Here is an 18,701-nt window from a genome sequence, read left to right as displayed (position 1 = left end):
GGTGATGTGGCGGGGGGACTAATAAGGGGGCTGGGGGCTGTGGTGGGGGGAAGAGTACAGGTAGGGTTGATGGCAGCAGGCAGGTGTGGCAGTGCCTGTGGTGGGCTAGGGAAATGCCCACACTCACCATCCTAGGGTGACCTTACTGCCTGAGGGCATCTCACCTGTCCTCATGGGGAAGCTGCCCTGACTCTCTTTCCTAGCAGTGGCCCAGTCTGCTACTCCCACAGCCTGCTCCACCCTCCCCTTTGCAGGGCCTGCATCCGATATGGTTGATGATGCTAGTTAGGTTTCCTTCAGATGTAGGTGTAGGAAATCCAGTTAGCACCATTCTAAGGGTGAGTATTTTCCTCTTCCCCAGATTGCCAGATATCCAAGTTAATGAGAGAGCTGCCAACTAGAGATCGTTGGTAGAGACTGATATCTTGCCCTCATGGGACAAAGGGAGATGCCAGATAGTGATGTGACCGGACTGGTCCGGAGGCCATTCTAAAGGCCTCCGGACCGGTCCGGACCTGGGCGGTTTGGGCAATTCGGGTGCGGGATTGCTTTAAGTGCGGGGGGAAGCTTTACTTACCCCTCCTGCCACTTTTCCCCTCTGGCGTCCGTAGTTCCTTTAGTAATTGGGGCGGCAGGATACCTCCCAGCCCAGGACCCAGAAGTCTTCTGCGCATGTGCGCGCACGTCATGGAGACGTGAAGCACGCACACGATGTGTGCATGCACAGAAGACTTCTGGGTCCTGGGAGCCTTGAGCAGTGAAACGGAGGAAGGGGCGGCAGGGAGGTATCCTTCCGCCCCAATTACTAAAGGAACTATGGGTGCCAGAGGGGGAAATTGGCGGGAGGGGTAAGTAAACCCTCCCCCCACTCTTAAAGCAACCACCCACCCCAGTGCCAGACCGCAGTTCAGCGGTTCCGTGCACACCCCTAATGCCAGATATACTGCATTATGCTCTTCTTCCATAGCATAATTTTAGGATGTTTGCATAGACAACTGCTGGATGGTGCAGCTTGAATTATTTTATTCCTTGGTCCGACAGAAGGTTGAGTGTATATTGTGGTGTCTGCTGTCCTGTCGTTCATGCCTCCACATGCTAGTGTGAGCACAGCCTTCAGTAGAATATGAAAGAAACAACCTCCTTTGATATCACCTGGTTGTGGGCAATGGCTCTGGCCCCATGTCTTGCCCCCATTCTAAAAGTTTGTGCACACAACATGATGATTAGAAGTAACTGCTGCATTCACCCCTAGGTAGATTTTAGGTAATTTATTAAATTGCATACTGGACATCCTATATGACTTAACGTGGCAGTTACCCTGGAATAGCAGTATTTTACCCTGGAAAATGCTAAAGGGATATAAGCAGGGGGAAATGCTGAAAGAACTAAGTGTAGAAAACTAAGATTAGTACCCATGATGAAAGTTACAATCTATTTAAGAATACTACAGTATGCTTTTTCTTGATAAATGCTTTCCTATAGACATGGATTTCCTTCTCAAAAGTCAGTTCAGTAGTACTTTATTATGGTCATCTTTATTACGGTCCAAGACCAGTATAATAGAGCGTGATTAAAATCAATTTTGAAGCCATATGGTCATAAGAAAAATTATGAAGTCATGTCACATTAAAATTACTCTTAATTATAATTGCTGTAAGATACATACTATAGATATTCTATAAAATTACTAGAAACTATTAATAATTAAAAATGCTACTTTAAAATTGTAAATAAGACTATAAAACTACTACTAAAACTCTGATGCAATATTTTAAAATCAATATAAGTCACTACATATGGAACCATAAAACTACGTTACTTTAAAATTATTACTCTAATATTAAAAGCTATTATATTATATAATACTTAATAACTGCTACCCTTGCAGGGAGCTATAAGATTATCAAAATTCTAATGTATAAAATAAAAAAGCAGTGACTAGAACACTGCTAGAATAGGAGAGCTAGAAAGCAGTGACTAGAACATTGCTAGGATAGGAGCGCTAGAAAATAGTGGCATAGATCGCAGTTCAAATCTATGCAAAGCTGATGGGAGGGAAAGGCCTGGTCGTCATGGTCCGACAGCTCTTAAACGCTGCCACGCAGGACTTGGCAGTAATAAACGTGAAGGCCAGGACTTCATTTGAAAGCAGCAACTGGGTATAGATATAGTTTGGGTGGCCAGGGTACTTGCGAAGCAGCAGAGAAATAAGCTTAGCTCGAGCGTCTCTGTAAAAGGGGCCGGGGAGAAGTACATGTTCTGTAGTTTCTACCTCCCCAGTGCCACAGGGGCAAAGCCTTTCTGCCATTGGGATCTTTCTGTATTTGCCTTCCAGTACAGTGGAGGAGAGGGCATGGCAGCAGGCAAGAGTAAAAACCCTTCTGTGACTTCGGGTTTCTAGCGGTGACAGGTACGTAGCGGGGGAGGCAGAGTATCTGAGGCTTTCCAGAGAGAGAAATTCTGGCACCCTACCTAGGTCAGCCTGACGCTCAGTGTCCATTATCCTCAGTTTGGTGGCTGTTTTCGCCTGATCATGGCCCATAGCAAATAGGAGAGGGGGAGAAAAGCCCAGGAGTGGCAGTTTAGACCACACAGCCCTTTTCTAAGAAGATTTAAAATTGTCCTGTAAGGTCAGAGGGGGCCAGATCCTAAGGGTTGAGGGATAGCTTAAGCCAGAGGGTCACATGAGGGATCTGCTGATGTTAGGTCTACTCAGGGATCCTCAACGTTGGGCCCCCAGATGTTCTTGGACTTCAACTCCCATAATCCCCAGCCAAAGGGCACTGGGCCTGGGGATTATGGGAGTTGAAGTCTGAGAACATCTGGGGGCCCAACGTTGAGGATCCCTGGTCTAGGTGGTAACTCTGTAGGGTTTCCTCAGCTAGCAGCTCCTTCATCGTTTGATCAAACTGGGGAGTCCATTTGACGTGGCACCTGGCTCGTCCTGCAGGCAAGATTGCGGGGTGGGGTGAAGCAGGCCTCCAGGTGGATCTGCTGGTGCGGAAACGGCAGTTGAAGGCAGATTTGGAAATGTTAGTCCAGAATGCAGCGGCCAGATTGGTCTCTGGGTCATCTCGGAGAGACCATATCACTCCTATCTTAAAACATCTACACTGTCTGCCGGTAGGTTTCCGGGCAGAGTACAAGGTTTTGGTTATAACCTATAAAGCCATAAACAGCTTGGGTCCTGGGTATTTAAGAGAACGTCTTCTTCGCTATGAACCACACAGCCCATTGAGACCATCTGGAGAGGTTCGTCTGCAGTTGCCACCAGCTCGTCTGGTGGCTACTCAGGGACGGGCCTTCTCCATTGCTGCCCCGAGGCTTTGGAACACACTTCCTGCTGAAATAAGAGCCTCCCCATCTCTTACAACTTTTAAAAGGGCAGTCAGGACGTATTTGTTCATCCAGGTTTTTAATTAGATGCTGTTTTAATTGTGTTTAAATTGTGTTTAATTGTGTTTTAATTGTGTTTAAATAGTTTTAACTTTTTAATTTTAATTGTTGAAATGTTTTAATATTTTATTGCCTGTTTTTATTGTTTTGTAAACCACCCAGAGAACTTGCATTTTGGGAGGAATACAAATGTATTGAATGAATGAATGAATGAATGAATGAATATTGAATAAATGGTCACTGTCCAGGTGAGGAACTACTTTAAAATTCTTGGCAAAAGGTAGCAGATTTCTAGAGGTAGCAGTGTAATCAATGGTACTAGTTTTGGAGCCAGATAAGTACGTATATTTTCCTGGATGGTCCTCTGCAAAAGTGTCATTTAATATATGGACATTGAGCCTAACGGTCGATTTTGCAAAGCAGAAGCCTGCATAGTTTGATCTTTGGTCTTTTGAGCAGCAGGGTGTATGTGTGCTTGGACTCCAAGCAGGGCGGTGGGAGCTGGTGTCAGGAGAATAGTATGTGGCCATTAGCCCCCAGCCAGGCATTGAAGTTGCCCCACAGCACCACAAGGGCATCAGTGTTGGCCAGCAGGAATTCATCTATGTATTGTTCAAATTCAGCCCATGCAGCACTGATTTTGGGTTTCTGACGCTGTGGTGGGAGATACATATTGATTATCAGCAGTGAGCTAGGGATCAGGTGAAGTAGTATAGCCATAACAGCTTGACTGAGTGGAGTGAAGGGTGATGTTGATGCATGCAGGGAAGTGGACATAGGAATCCCCAGGCCACCTTTAATTCTTCCTTGGCATACCCCAGGTATCGCCACCACTTTGTATGAGTGGAATCCATTGAGCTCAAGGTCATCTGCTGTCCAGGTTTCCTGCACCAAGATTATATCGAATTGGAAGAGGAAATTAGTGCAGTCTGCATCTCTGCAGTGGAAGCACCCAGCCACATTCCACATCAGGACCTTGATTTTATGCTGGTCTGCAGAATATCACGAGGTCAAGATGGTAGTTGAATTTTGGACAGGAGAACTCTGTACAGGAATAAGAGAATCTCCAGCGGTCAAGCTGGGGAACTGGAGCTCTTGCCAAGAGGAGGGGCATCTGCCGGCATCTGCCCTTCTGGCCCTGGGGGCATTATAGAGGCACTCGGTTGGTCCAACACTTCCTTCCCAGGAGTCGACTGTCCTGGATAAAGACCAGGGAGGTCATTTGGGAAGTGCTGAGTGTTCATTGTCTCAGGTAGACTGCCTTGAGTACTTGGCTCGCCAGTGCTCTCGAGGTGAGGATCGATGTCCAAAGATACACCAGTACTCAGGTCCTCAAGGCATAGAGTGCATCCACAGCTTCGCCGATTTCATGATGAGAAGATGCTGTAGTTGGGCAGGGGGTGCTGTGAGCTCTGCGCTTCACTCTCGTTGGTTGCCAAATGGTTTGTGTTAATCATTTCTTCTGTCATAGAAATCGATCCCAGCGATGACTGAGGGGGCACTGCGGAGGGGGCCTGGGAAGCCTGTGGCTCCAGTCTGTCTGGGTCAAGGAGAGCAGTTACACTGTCGAAGTGTGGGTCAGAGGCAAGGAGCACTCTGGGGCGCGTGTCTGGCGGAGCAGGAGTCCCTGCTATGATAGTTAGGGGGAATGCAGGGGAGGCAGGGGAAAGTCTGGGAGGTCGAGCTCCAGGGTTTTCTCTGACATTCTCACTATCATGTTCATTTTCAGTTTCACTTTATGAGTAAAGTCCGATGGGTGCACTTTCAACAGCTGTGGCGGCGGGGTGTGTGTGTGTGTGTGTCCACCTCCATCAGAGTGGTCTGGCTGTGGGTGTCTGAGCCATGGACTGATTTTGGAGTTGAGGGGCTGGAGAGTCTTGAGATTGTGTCTGATAGTTGAACTTCTGCTCCAGATCACTTCCAGAGTCTGAAGTTCAGCATGAATCCCTTTTTAATCTAGCCATAAATCTGGAGGCGCGGAGTCAGTCACCTCAGTTTTGAAACCATTATTGAGTTTTTAAAGTTTAGAAAAAGTCTTTTCATATTCAGTCTGGAGGGGAGATGGTAGAATGATGTCAATCCAATATTTTCTGGCTGAGAGTTTGTGAGACTAGCCAATGATTTAATGATAGCCTGTCTGTCTGCCCAGCTGTGATATTCATATCTAGAGAACTCAAGGATAGCCTGTGTTGTTTGCAGAATTCTTTGGAACTTTGGGTCACTGTTGCTTCCCAGAGGCTCAAAAAGCACCCTACGTTTGGGGAGTGAGTCAGACATAAAGGGAGGGGCCGGGAGTTGTTGATGTCAGTTATACTTTTAACCCCTTAATGGTTCATGGCAGAGAATGGATCAAAAGCCTGTCTTAATTTGTCTATTTCCCCTCCAATATTGTTCAACTGGCCAGCCAAGGATTATAATCAGAGACTCAGCTGAGATTAAACAGGCATCTCTGAGTTGCTGAGTAATGAGGTCAGTCAAGTGATAGGGTATGTGGCCGGGTGTTATGAAACCCCTGCCCCCCTGCTTCGAGGAACTTCCCTGCTTGGTCCTCTGATAAGACAGTTTTGATGTAGTTTGATTTATATCTGCCTTCCAAGATGTTGGCTTGCATGAACCAACCCTCTTGGGTGTGGGGGAGGGGAAATACATGGCCAGGGCCGTGGATCTATTCTTGGTACTTACAGTAAACGTGTCTCCCATTGCCGTCTCTGTGGGGGAGAGGAAGTTATCGATCCTCAGTTGCTTCTTCTTTCCTATTCGTCCTCCACTGTTGTCAGCTGGCAGGGCTCATGCGAGATCGTTTTCTTCCTGGGTTGGGGGGGGTAACCCTTGGAGGGCATGCCCAGGGAAGTTGGGGGGGAGCCCAAGTTGGGGCAGGAACTCAGGAGCTGAGCTGTTAGCCGGTCGCCATCTTGGCTCCCTAATATATACCGTTTTAATGTCATTTGACAAAAGGCTGTAAATAATTAGTTCAACATAGTGTGATTAAACTGGTAAGTTTAAAACAAAATTTGTTCCCATTCTGTAAGTGAAAGAGTGCAAAATAACACTATTCCCTGATTGCAATGTTCGTACAAAGAATATGTTTTGAACAATGAGATTATTTGTTCATATGTGACACATGCACAGAAGAATTTGAATTATGAGAGCTCTTGTGAACTGTAGTAAAATACACATCACTGGCATTGTGCAAAGTTCCCTGGAACTGAATCTCTGTCCTAAGAAGAGGAGCTCTATTCTTCCTTTGAAAATCCATTAGTGTGAACTGCTCTTACTGAAGTACTTGTCACTGCAATATTAACATAATTTCATATCCCAAGAGAAACTGTCAGGTGAAGTAAAATTGCACATGTATTTAACTGGGGTTCATAGCAGCCTCCACTCTCCTCAGAAGCTGGAAAATTGCCTTGCTATTTCAGTTACCAATCTATTGATACACTGTATATGTAGCAGTACATACAGACTTCTTACATGCCAAACCAAATGCTGACTTGTGAAGAAAAATATTAACACTTTAAAACAAAAGCTTTCTCTTAGAGACTTTCAGTAGATCACAGTGAGGGAGCTGCTCTGCTATGTACAAAACCCTGACCCAGAATCAGGTCGTCTACAAATGACTTAGCAGCAATTTCCCACACGAATGTCTAATGCACTACAAGTGAGAGGTGGCCCCCTTCTGGCTAGGACCTGAAAGATGGTGAACTATGCCTGGGCAGGGCAAAGCCAGAGGAAATTCTGGTGGAAGTCTGTAGCGGTCCTGACATGCAGACCTGGGTATAGAGGCGAAAAGCTGATTGAACCATCTAGTAGCTGGTTCCCTCCGAAGTTCCCCTCAGGATAGCTGGTAAAGCGAATGATTAGAAGTCTTGGGACCAAAACTATCTCAACCTATTCTCAAACTCTAAATGGGTATGAAGCCCTGATCGTTGGCGTGGGATGCAAGCTGCCTAGTGGGCCACTTTTAGTAAGCAGAACTGGCAATGCAGGATGAACCAAACGCCAGGTTAAGGTGCCCGATGCCAATACTTATCAGACCCCAGAAAAGGTGTTGGTTGATACAGACAGCAGGATGGTGGTCATGGAAGTTGAAATCCGTTAAGGAGTGTGTAACAGCTCACCTGCCCAATCAACCACCCCTGAAAATGAATGGTGCTGGAGTGTCAGGCCCATACCCTACTGTCGCCAGCGGGGGCTATGCTGACTTGAAACCAGGGGCACAGGCACAGGTGCAGCCCTTCTCCCTCAGAAAGAGGGAGAGTAGGATGTTAGTATTTTCATGCAAGTTTAATTAGAACACTGATACTTAATCTTTAGTTTGATATCACCAATAAGAAATCTTTCCAGGATATGGCAGTTGTCAAAAACAGCATTCCAAAAGACATGCTAAATCAATGTAGCCTTCTTGAAAAGTTAAAGTGGGCAATCAATGCAGAAAACATGATTTACCTTAGCGTCTATTTGCAATGTGTCTGTGATTTCAAAGAAACCTCTGTGCAACAGGAAGCCGCTACATCAGGCATTTTATAAGCAAGCTGCTTTGATTTTGCTTCATTAAGAAGACTCAACATGCCTGCAACCAGGAATCTTACCCTCTCTTCCCTGTCAAAACATGTAGGACATCATTATATCAAACAAGAACGAAAAGCAGGGGTGCTAATTCCTACAAGTTTATTCCCCTGTGCAATTCAGTAGCTGTACTTTTGGACTGGAGCTTAGAATAACCAGACCCACTCCCATGATCTATCCCATGGGTTGCCTCAGGCAAACTACTATATTTCACCACCGATATATAAAAATTACTAAATATATAATTTGAATTCACAATTCAAATTATAACTTGAATCAGGCTTGTGAATTGACTCTCTCACCTGTTCACTTAATGCAAGTATGAATAGTCTTCAGGAAACCAGACAGGAAAGCTTTTGTAAAATATAAGGGGGACTGTTTCTTTTAGGCTATCCATGTGCTGCAAATGACAAGCAGAAGGATGTGAGTACAGCAATTCCACAGGAGCATTCAGCAAACTGGGTTCGATAGTATCTTCTTTTGAAGACTGGCAGCTATCATATCTCATTGCGTTCAATTATTGACTCATTATGCTTTGAGACAAGCCTTTACAGAACTGTGTTTTCAAACAATGGCTTCATCATATAGAGATGGGAAATATGCTTTCTACGTATCTGTGTATCTGATACTCTTCAGATATAATATTTTGCTCATTATGTTTTGTTCTGTGCAATGTATTTATATAGTATTTAAAATATTTATATTGTTTCTTGAGAGAAATGACCTTAGAACCATGGTACATCTGCTGGTCACCTCCAGACTTGACTACTGCAATGTGCTCTATATGGGTCTGGCTTTGTACATAGTCCATAAACTGCAGTTGGTCCAGAATGTGGCAGCCAGGTTGGTCTCTGAGTCATCCCGGAAAGACCACATCACTCATGTCTTGAAAGAGCTACACTGGCTGCTGATAAGTTTCTGGGCAAAATACAAGGTGCTGGTTATAACCTATTAAGTCCTAAACAGCTTACGCCCTAGGTATTTAAGAGAATGAGGCTATTCTCACGAGCGCAAGAAAGCGGTCTAAGGGAGCCCATCCCACTTTCCTGCGGTTGTGGGAACCGCTGGGATCTGTGCAGCTCCCAGTGGTCAGCGCACTTAAGTTCCCTTCTTAAAAGAGGTTAGCAGAGAGAGAACTCCACTAACCCCATTTTACTGATCGTGTGCCGCTGCAGCATGGCTCCGCACCACAGTGACACATGAGTAGACTCCCGACCGGGAGGCTACAAGCGGTCTCCTGGCCTTGGGGGTCTCCCCAGAATGCCCTATGCACTCACACGGGGCATCCTGGGACTTCCAGGTGCTGGATGGACCCCGATCCCCACCACCCCTACCAGCTCCGTGACAGAGCAGGTGGTAGTCATGAGGTATATTCAGGGACAGCTCCTTGCTCGTCTGCGGAGAGACCAGGCTAAGCCCACTCTCCCCACAAAGCCCGGTAAGGGTCTCCACACTGCTTGTGTGGAGAGCCTCACTGTCTTCTTCACTAAGAACCCCACTGCCAATTGAGATCATCAGGAGAGGTTCTTCTGCAGTTGCCACCAACCCGTCTGGTTGGTGCTTCTCCGTTGCTGCCCTGAGGCTTTGGAATGTGCTCCCTGCTGAAATAAGAGCCTCCCCATCTCTGACAACTTTTTAAAAGGCAGTCAAGATGCATTTGTTTACCCAGGCTTTTAATTAGATACTGTTTTAATAATTTGTTGTTTTAATAATTGTAACATTGTTTTAAATTTTAAATTATTGTAATGTTTTAACCTTATTTGTATTGTTTTGTTGTAAATCGCCCAGAGACTTGCATTTTGGTGGTACACAGATATGTTAAATAAGTAAGTAAGTAAGTAAATTATTGTAATGTTTTAACCTTATTTGTATTGTTTTGTTGTAAATTGCCCAGAGACTTGCATTTTGGTGGTGCACAGATATGTTAAATAAGTAAGTAAGTAAGTAAGTAAATAAATAAATAAATAAAAATATCCTACTCCTCCAGCACATTGCTGCTCAGGTAGCTAATAATAATTAATAACTACTTCATTTATTAGCTGCCCCATAACAATTGTTCTCTGTGCAGCTCACAGAAAAAAACACTGGAATAACAATACAATTTAAAAGTACATTACAAATAAAAAGCTACAATAAAATTGAAAAACACCTTGAAAAATATTTTTAAAAGATGTAGAAATATTATAAATATAAATCATAAAAAAGAGTATATGCAGGTCCCAGAGGGCAATTTCTTGTGCCCTTGTTAAAAAAGGATAGATGAGTATTCCCACTGAACAAATTGGTAGTTAACCTTTGGCTGTAAAGTTAAACTGCATGAATGGTCGGCTGATTTGATTTTTATATTTTTAAATAAGTTTTTCATTTTAGAATATGCAAGGTTTTTTATTGAAAACTTATGATAACCATTGCTTACATGCACTAAACATTGAAAAAAATAGAATTTCACAGCAGCACAGAAGTTTCAAGTGTAGTATTGGGTTCAGAATTTAGCATCCTCAAAATCTGAGCTTTCATCTTTACTTATGGATGAGAATGCATGCTTCAAAATGTGTGGACAATGAGTCTGCTGACATTTAATACAAAGTTGCCTTTTACTGAACCCTTAGCCCTTCTAGCTCAATATTTTCTAGGCCACTGTGGCTGGGGATTATGGGAGTTGTAGTCCAAAAACAGCGGGGGGGGGGCTAGGTTGAGCAGGTCTGTTATAGGCTCACTCTCAGTGGCTTTCCAAGGTTCCAGGCAGAGGTCTTTCCTAACCCCATCTGGAGATGCCAAGGATTGAGCCTGGGGACCATCTGCATGCAAAGCAGATGTTTTGCCATTGAACTTGGCCTTATCCTCATTTCAGAAGCCAGAGAAGTGGCTGACAAAGATTTTCAGTTGTTGGAGGTGTTACTTCAGGTATCTGCAGATCTCTTTGCCTCACTGGATGGCTAACGAAATGAGGATTGTAAAAATTACAGTATCCATTATGCAAAATAAGAGAAAATGTAGGTTTTAGATATTTTATTGTTGCTCTTTTATATACCTTGCAAGCCTTCTGGAAATCCTTTGGATTGAAGAGCATGGCGGGGGAGGGGAGGACAAAGCACCAACTCCAAATTTTCAGCTTTTCTTAGTGTATCCTTTAGTTCAAAAGAAAAATACTTACTTTTAACATTCATCTGATATACAAGAAACACAGGTTGCAAAAGTTAAGTCACAGATTTCCCCCTTCACTCACTGCTCATGCTCACATTTCTACCCTCTGTCCTCCTCATAAGACCACCTAGCGTATCCACTTCCAAGGGTAACACTAAATTCAGGACATTTGAGATAACAATCAGTGAAGCAACAAAATAAACTAAAATACTAAAATAGAAGACAAGAGTGAAAAGGGTGGGGAGACGAAGACTGACACCCTAAATCATACAAACATGAATTCAATCATGGGAAGTTTCTTAACAATGTAAAGGTATTTAATTTCTTAACAAATTAAAGGTATTATTAATCTCCAAGCAGCTCAAGGAATCCCTGCCAGATATCTTAAATGTTTTCCACACAATCTGGAAAAACTGCTTAATATAGATTACTCTTTTTTTGTCTGCCAGATCAGTTAAATCCCAGGTATACTGTTTAACTTCTGGACCATATTTTTCTAGTATGAAATGAACAGAGCCCTGGTATATGTGGACAGAGAAGTAGTTAAACAGTTCGTGCTAGTAAACTTTGGTCTATTTACGGATCTGTATTGAGTGCCTTTTCCATGTCTAGAAGTGGAGCAAGACTTTCACTGCTTTGCGTTCTTGAAGGGGCTTTGACCTTCGGACATTTTCTCTGCTCATACCTATCTATTTGCAGTCTGATCAATGTACATTGGTCATATAATAAGCTGTTGTTTTTAGCCCACTGTTGCTCAGTGTAGTTTGAAAGCTTTCCAATACTTTCAAGTACTGACTAAGCCCAAACAATTTATTGTTTCTTGTTGTATGTCTTTCATTTGGACCAATTGGGCTATTGGTATGGTGTTTGTTAGGATTCTTCCCGGAACAAGTATTGAAAATATGTCTGAGGACGTGGTGGGTTGACGGTCAGATGTCTATAAGATTCCTGGCAAAACTCTCAAAACCTTTGCTAATAATCTCCCATTTTGCTCATACATATGAACATGCAAGAAGCTGCCTTATACTGATCCAGAAGAACATTGATCCATCTATGATGGAGAGCTGATCTTGTGGTAGCAAGCATGACTTGTCCCCTTAGCTAAGCAGGGTCCTCCCTGGTTGCATATGAATGGGAGACTAGAAGTGTGAGCACTGTTAAGATATTCCCCTCAGGGGATGGAGCCACTCTGGGAAGAGCAGAAGGTTCCAAGTTCCCTCCCTGGCTTCTCCAAGATAGGGCTGAGAGAGATTCCTTCATGCAACCTTGGAGAAGCCACTGCCAGTCTGGGTAGACAGTACTGAGCTAGTTGGACCAAGGGTCTGACTCAGTATATGGCAGCTTCTTATTTTTCTATCTAGGTCAGAATTGTCTATCCTGGCTGGTAGTGTCTCAACAGGTCCTCACCCCCCCTCCCCTGAGATGCCAGGGATCAAACCCAGGATCTTCGGCATGCAAAGCATGTGCTGTACCCCTGAGGGGCTGCAGCCCTCTGCCCAAAGCAGTGGTACTCTACTGCTACTCTGATCTTTCCAGCATTACAAAGATGTCTTTGGCCATTTTCTGGCAACATGCATTTTGGAAAAGCAAACACAATTAAGGAAGGTTTAAAGGAAGGTTTAATGACAAAAGCAAACCTCTACGTGGCTGTTGGGGTTAAATGGATTAAGAATATGATTAGTGTTTTGCACATTAAGGACTTGATCATCAAACTTGTTGCGCCAGCTGGTGCCATGTAGCTTCCAGAATTATGACAGTGTGTCAGTGCTGCAAGGAGACTTACCTCTAACACCACGAACAGGAACCCTGCTGTGATTTGTTTTTCCCCAATCCTGACCCTATACAGTTGTTAGGAATTGTCAGACTCAGCAAGTTGTCTCAAAAGAAAGCATTTGGCTTTATAGTCAAGCAGCTGTCCCTGAAATGGTTAGAAAATGACCAATTTGTGTTAAAACTGAAAGCAATTGCCCACTTTCAGAACAGTATCACAAATCTACAGAACTGGCAATAGTTTACACTTTAGCTACTGTTTATGAGTAAGTGGTGCTTTTCCTTACTACTGCTACTGCTTATTATTGACTTTAAATCATGATAAATTTATTTTACAATAATTGGTGTTTATCATTGGTATTGTGCAAAGTAATCCACCATTTGTGGTAAAAGTACAATGTGATGCCTTTTCAGAAAGACAAAAATCCCTTAATCTTAAGAGCTGTCAATGTACATGTCATATCAGTGAACCCGGCTTTCACTTTTCAAAACACCTTTAAAAATACCCATCCACTGCACTTACTTTGTGTGGTACCAGTCAATAACTTTTTTTAAAAAAGCTTTGCTTTAAGTTTGTTCTTTCACCCTGATGGACAAGGCTTGTCAGAGTAAAGCATAGTAGCATTCTGTCCTTCTAATAATTGTGATGCAATACCTCACTCTGCTTCGAAAGCATTCTGTGCTGACTGCCTCAGGTTTCTGAAAGCGTAAATAGCAATTGAAAATAGTTGCACAGAAGCCTGAACAGTGTCTTTCCAGCTGTCTGAGAGTTTGTAGGGGAAAAGTCAAATGATTAATTGCATGTTTCACCATGAAAGAACATTAATAAAAATATGTACAGTGTAAGAGTTATGTTTAACGTAGATATCAATTTCTCTGTCAAACAACCATAGTTTATGAAGTATTAAATAATTAGCCATTTTCACAAGGTAGACAGTTTTAGCATTGAGAATGTCACACTGACACACCAATAATAAGCAAAGTAATATCCCTCTCATGTCTTCATATCCATCCTCTCATTGTTGCTTGAAAAGTTTCCTTATAGGAGAATAGAATGGATATTCAATTTCAAGTGTATATAGTGATGTGGGTTTTCTTGGAAATTTTGAACTGAAATTTGTTCCAGAATATTTCACATGCAAATGTTTCCTCATTGCATAGGAACCCCCCCCCCTCATTTTACTCTGTAAACTTTCCAAATGCTCTAAATAGGCTCTGCTCTAATTTGTTATTTGACCTATATATTTAGTGAAAAACACTTTTTTTAAAAAGTATACCATATGAGATATAAGTAGTGGATAGTTTCTCCCTTTTAGGATCAACCATCAACAGTAAAGGATCCAGCAGTCAAGAAATATGCCGCAATGAATGCACCACTGAGAAACCTTAAAGGCCAAGTTGAAGACAAATCATCCTGGAGAGAATCTATCTATATGGTTGCTAAGAGTCGACACCGACTTGGCACTTAATCAATCAATTAATCAATACCATATTGATTTTACAAACTGATGAAATATTAATGCATATTAGCTGACATCCCAGAGAAGCCAGCTCATGGAAGCAGCAGAGCTGTATCCCTGTATAGCCAGGCAGTTTAAACTCAAACAGCATCTTGCAGAGCATAAGAGAAGGCAGGGAGTCATTTCCTCACAGCTGAGAGACATATAGTCATCCCTTGCCAACTGCGAGGGTTCTATTCCGGCAAAACTCCACAGTTGGCAAATTCATGGTTGGCAAGCCATTGAAATGAACGGGAAACAAATGAATGGGGCTAGGGGAACTGAGATTGTGAGAAGACCCCCCAAAAAGGATTTTTTTTAAAATGGCAACAAAAAAACACCCCATTCCTTAATATTGCCAAGAGTCATCCAGAGAAATGAGCAGATTGAACCTCTGGAAAAGATTTGAACCCAAAAAAATAACTCAAAGGCACTTTCACGAGGAGTGGGCAAGGGTCAGCAAGAGGAATGAGTGGATTGAACCTATTATCCCCCCAGAATCACAAACCCCCACCCCCAAATAACAAAAAAGCCCTCGCCAACCACAGATACTTGGATGGTGGTTGGTGAGACTAGACACAATTTCCCGTTCACGGATTCTCAAAAACGTGGTTGGTAAAATGACAGTATTTCTGAAAGATAAATAACATTTACAGGGGCAGAGAGAGCAACAAAATCACTCTTCCCTCCCACACGTACTCTTCTAATTGGAAAATGCTGCTGAATTCAGAGTAGTCTCTCATTGCAGGGATGCAACTCTACTGTGTTCCTAGCTGGCTGCTCTGGATATCAGCCCTTGTTTTTTAGAATGCTCAAAAGTCTGCTGTCCCTTTACTATTCATTAATTTAATGATCAATACGGTGGTTTTTCCACAGAAAATGCAACATGGTAACAGAAAATTGTCAGGGAACATTTCCATTGTAGAAAATTTGCTGTGTCAGATCATTGCATATATGACAAGATGATCTCTCCCCCCCCGCCCCCACTACCTCTTTATGACCATTATGAGTTCCTGAAACAGGTCTTTAGTAAAATGAAAGTTTGCATTGTCAGTTTGCTCAGTGTCAGTGTTGCAGAGCATTGCATGACCTGTTTTAAAAGGTCTGCATTGCTTTACAAGAGTCCCCCGTGCTTCTGTATTTGGTCATTTTTGGTAGCCAATTGGCTGATTCACTCTTCATTTTAGAAATATTTAGATATTTAGCTGGTGGCAGTTATGTTTTGTTCTGATTGATGACTGCCTTCTCAGAGGAGCATTGAGTACCTCAGACCAGACACATGAGAAGCTAGACAGGAAATCAAATTGGAGGTTATGTCTAGCACACACAACAATGTAGGGATGTGCACTAAACAGACTTTGCATTCTGTTTCAAGCTCAAAATGAAACACAATACAGCTGAAACATTCTGTCGAAACAGTGGTCAAACCGGCCGCTTCGACCGAACAACTAGAAACATTTTGAGTGTTTTGCCCATAGGGAACAATGGGGAACTTGGAACACCCGATTGCTCCAACAGGTAGCTCCTAGACACACCAAAGTGGGTTGTGTGTTAGGGCATAATGGGTGCCACTACCACGCAACCCACATGGCCAAGCAGGTAATTTTAAACAAATTGTAACCTTTCTTGAAAACCCCCATAGGATCTACCATAGACACTTTGGTGTCTCTAGGAGCTACTGGGGTGTTTCGAATTTGCCCATTGTTCCCTAAGCTGGAACAAGCTGTACTCGCAGAGTTCACTGCACACAAATTTTGCATTGCAATTAGCGATAATTTTGCAACCCTTCCTTGAAAAAAAAACCTTCAGATGCACGCAGTAAAAGGGAATCTGTCCCTCCCAACACAGAACAACATACATTTCAAACACAGTCCAAAAATGGCCAAAAAAGAATGACTGGCCCAGAATCCACTGCCAGCCATAGTGCCTGCGCTACGGTAACATCATTGACACAAGTTGCTCTCTCACACACAATTATGACTTCTCACATTACAACATTCTAGCATTACAACAGCTGCCACAGCAGCACCTTAGCAGCAGGCATAGCCATAAGCTCAAATAGAGCAACTTCAGCCACATTTTGACAGAGTATACTTTGCAATACAGATTGCAGAGCAGATGCACAAGTTAGTCTTTCTTTCTCAATCGAGCCGTGAAATTGATATGGAAGCCTCTGCTTTTCTTCAGTTCTATTGCTATCTCACCTTTGCCTACATTTCTGCAAAGGTTTAAATTCTCCTCCATTAGCCTCCTACCATTTGGCATCACTCTGCTTACTTCTGCAAACTATTTCTCTCTCCTCCCTCCTTTAGATTCCCTGTCTTGTAAAAAAAAAAAAAAAAGTTAATAGTGTTACTATATGGACTACTACTTCCCCTTCCTTTGCTCATTATAAACTGGCTATTCTCTCTCTCTATATATTTGTCATTAAGTGTTCTTGCATACAGCTAGATTTCATTTGTCTCATTGCATCTGAAGATAACTTTTATTTAAAGTGAACTTCCTTTTGTTATTTCTATTCTTCAAACATCTTTTCCGCCTCTTCTTTGATTTCCTTCTTAATAACAGTTGCTTCTTAAATCCCCAGATCCACATTTGTTTTTCTTTCTGGCTTTGAACTTGACTCTCCCTCCGCCTTTTATTTCAGCCACCTTCATTCATCTTTGCTGACCTCTACACTCAGTTTTGTCCCCTATGGCTGTGTTGCAAGATGCTTTTCTTCTCTTGATCTTCATCTCTGGACTATCTCCATGTCATATAGATAGAACTTATGTATTTATTGGTAAAAACACCAGCATAAACATTGAGTCTGTCTTTCTCTCAAAACTTAGCAATTCTGCAAATGTAACCCTTTCACTACTGGTAAAGTAAACCCTTCTTCCATTCCATCAGAACTCAAATAAGAAATGGACATTACTATATTAGTTTATGGTCTTCAGGGAATCAAGTCCTCTGTTAGTGTAACTTGAGTTGTAATAAACATGTACAACTCATGTACATGTAATAAGCATGTTCCTCTGAGCTCCTCGGAGGAAGAGCGGAATATAAATGTAAAAAAAAATTTTTAAAGAATGATTTATGGGACAAAGTCTGATTCAGAAACCATGCCGATCATCTGCACATATGGGTATAACATTGTTGGCTATACCTTACTGTGGAGATTTCCCTTCCTCTAGCTGACTTTGAAGACTCTCTTCTCAAACTGGATTTGTCTTTACCACTCAAGATGGTATTATCTTATTTTGAAACGGTATGCATGACCTTCATGTGTAATGAAGACACCAAAGAATCTCAACACTTCAAAAAATTGCTAAAAAAATAAACTGAGTACCCCAGTGTGTGTGTGGGGAGGGGAGGAGTTGACACGTGGCAGTTGACAGTTGGCACTGTCCAATGACAGTCAAAATGAACAGAAGAAATGAAAACATATAATGAATCCTCATAGAGATTCATTATAATATTATTATTATTATTATTACATTTATTTCCCACTCTTCCTCCAAGGAGCCCAGAGCGGTGTACTACATACTTGAGTTTCTCTTTCACAACAACCCTGTGAAGTAGGTTAGGCTGAGAGAGAAGTGACTGGCCCAGAGTCACCCAGCTAGTTTCATGGCTGAATGGGGATTTGAACTCAGGTCTCCCCAGTCCTAGTCCAGCACTCTAACGAAGACTCTAAACACTTCAGTACTCCTAAAAAATAAAATGAGTACCCCACTGTCTTGCAGGTAGGGGAGTATAGTAGGCACATGGCAGTTGACAGTTGGTACTGTCCAGTGACAGTCAAAATTTACAGAAGAAATGAAGGTGTGCAATGAATCCTCATAGGGATTCATTATGAGGCAAAGTTATTATATGCCCAAGAATCCAAACACTTGAAAAATACTGACCACACAGTTTTGCTCCATAACTCCACTTCTACAGGGCTAGAGCTTAGCTTTGTGAAAAATATGAAAGCTGGGGATCCATGTTAGGGTTGGAATAGGACGATTTCCAATCTCAATTATTTCCATTATTTCCTATGATGGAAATATACAACATCAGTAAAAACTAAAAGAAATCATTAAAAACCAACCAAGTGTCACATTGCCTTGAAATTTGGGTGGTAGGTGGCACCCCTGAGGGCCTACCCACCACCCACATTTGGTGCCCCTAGGACCTTTATAAGTGGTCCGAATTGATCCAAATCAAATCTGGGGTGATTGGGGGGACAGATTTGGACACAAAATAAATCAGGGGTGATTTGATTCAGACACAAATCGAATAGAAAAAAATTTAGTCGTGCACATCCCTAGGCCTCCACGTATGGAACATTTCAGTCTCCAC

General features: G+C 42.6%; 1 protein-coding gene across 8 annotated transcripts in view; it reads left to right on the top strand.

Moving 5' to 3' along the window:
- The window catches only part of BACH2 (BTB domain and CNC homolog 2), a 265,324-nt gene that overhangs the window by 169,999 nt on the left and 76,624 nt on the right, over positions 1–18,701 (top strand). For 3 of the 8 annotated variants that reach the window (XR_008314256.1, XM_053287399.1, XM_053287397.1), the window contains exon 1: positions 2,975–3,123. The exons of the other annotated variants lie outside the window; for them this stretch is intronic. Coding sequence is in view for 2 of the 3 variants with exons in the window: in XM_053287399.1 (XP_053143374.1) it covers positions 3,031–3,123 (93 nt within the window). In the remaining variant the exon portion in view is untranslated. Of the gene's footprint in view, positions 1–2,974; positions 3,124–18,701 lie in introns of those variants that run through there. 8 annotated transcript variants of the gene reach the window in all.

This window comes from Hemicordylus capensis, chromosome 1 (genome assembly GCF_027244095.1).
Source record: "Hemicordylus capensis ecotype Gifberg chromosome 1, rHemCap1.1.pri, whole genome shotgun sequence".
Classification (NCBI taxonomy): domain Eukaryota; kingdom Metazoa; phylum Chordata; class Lepidosauria; order Squamata; family Cordylidae; genus Hemicordylus; species Hemicordylus capensis.
This window is presented reverse-complemented; position numbering and strand designations above follow the sequence as displayed.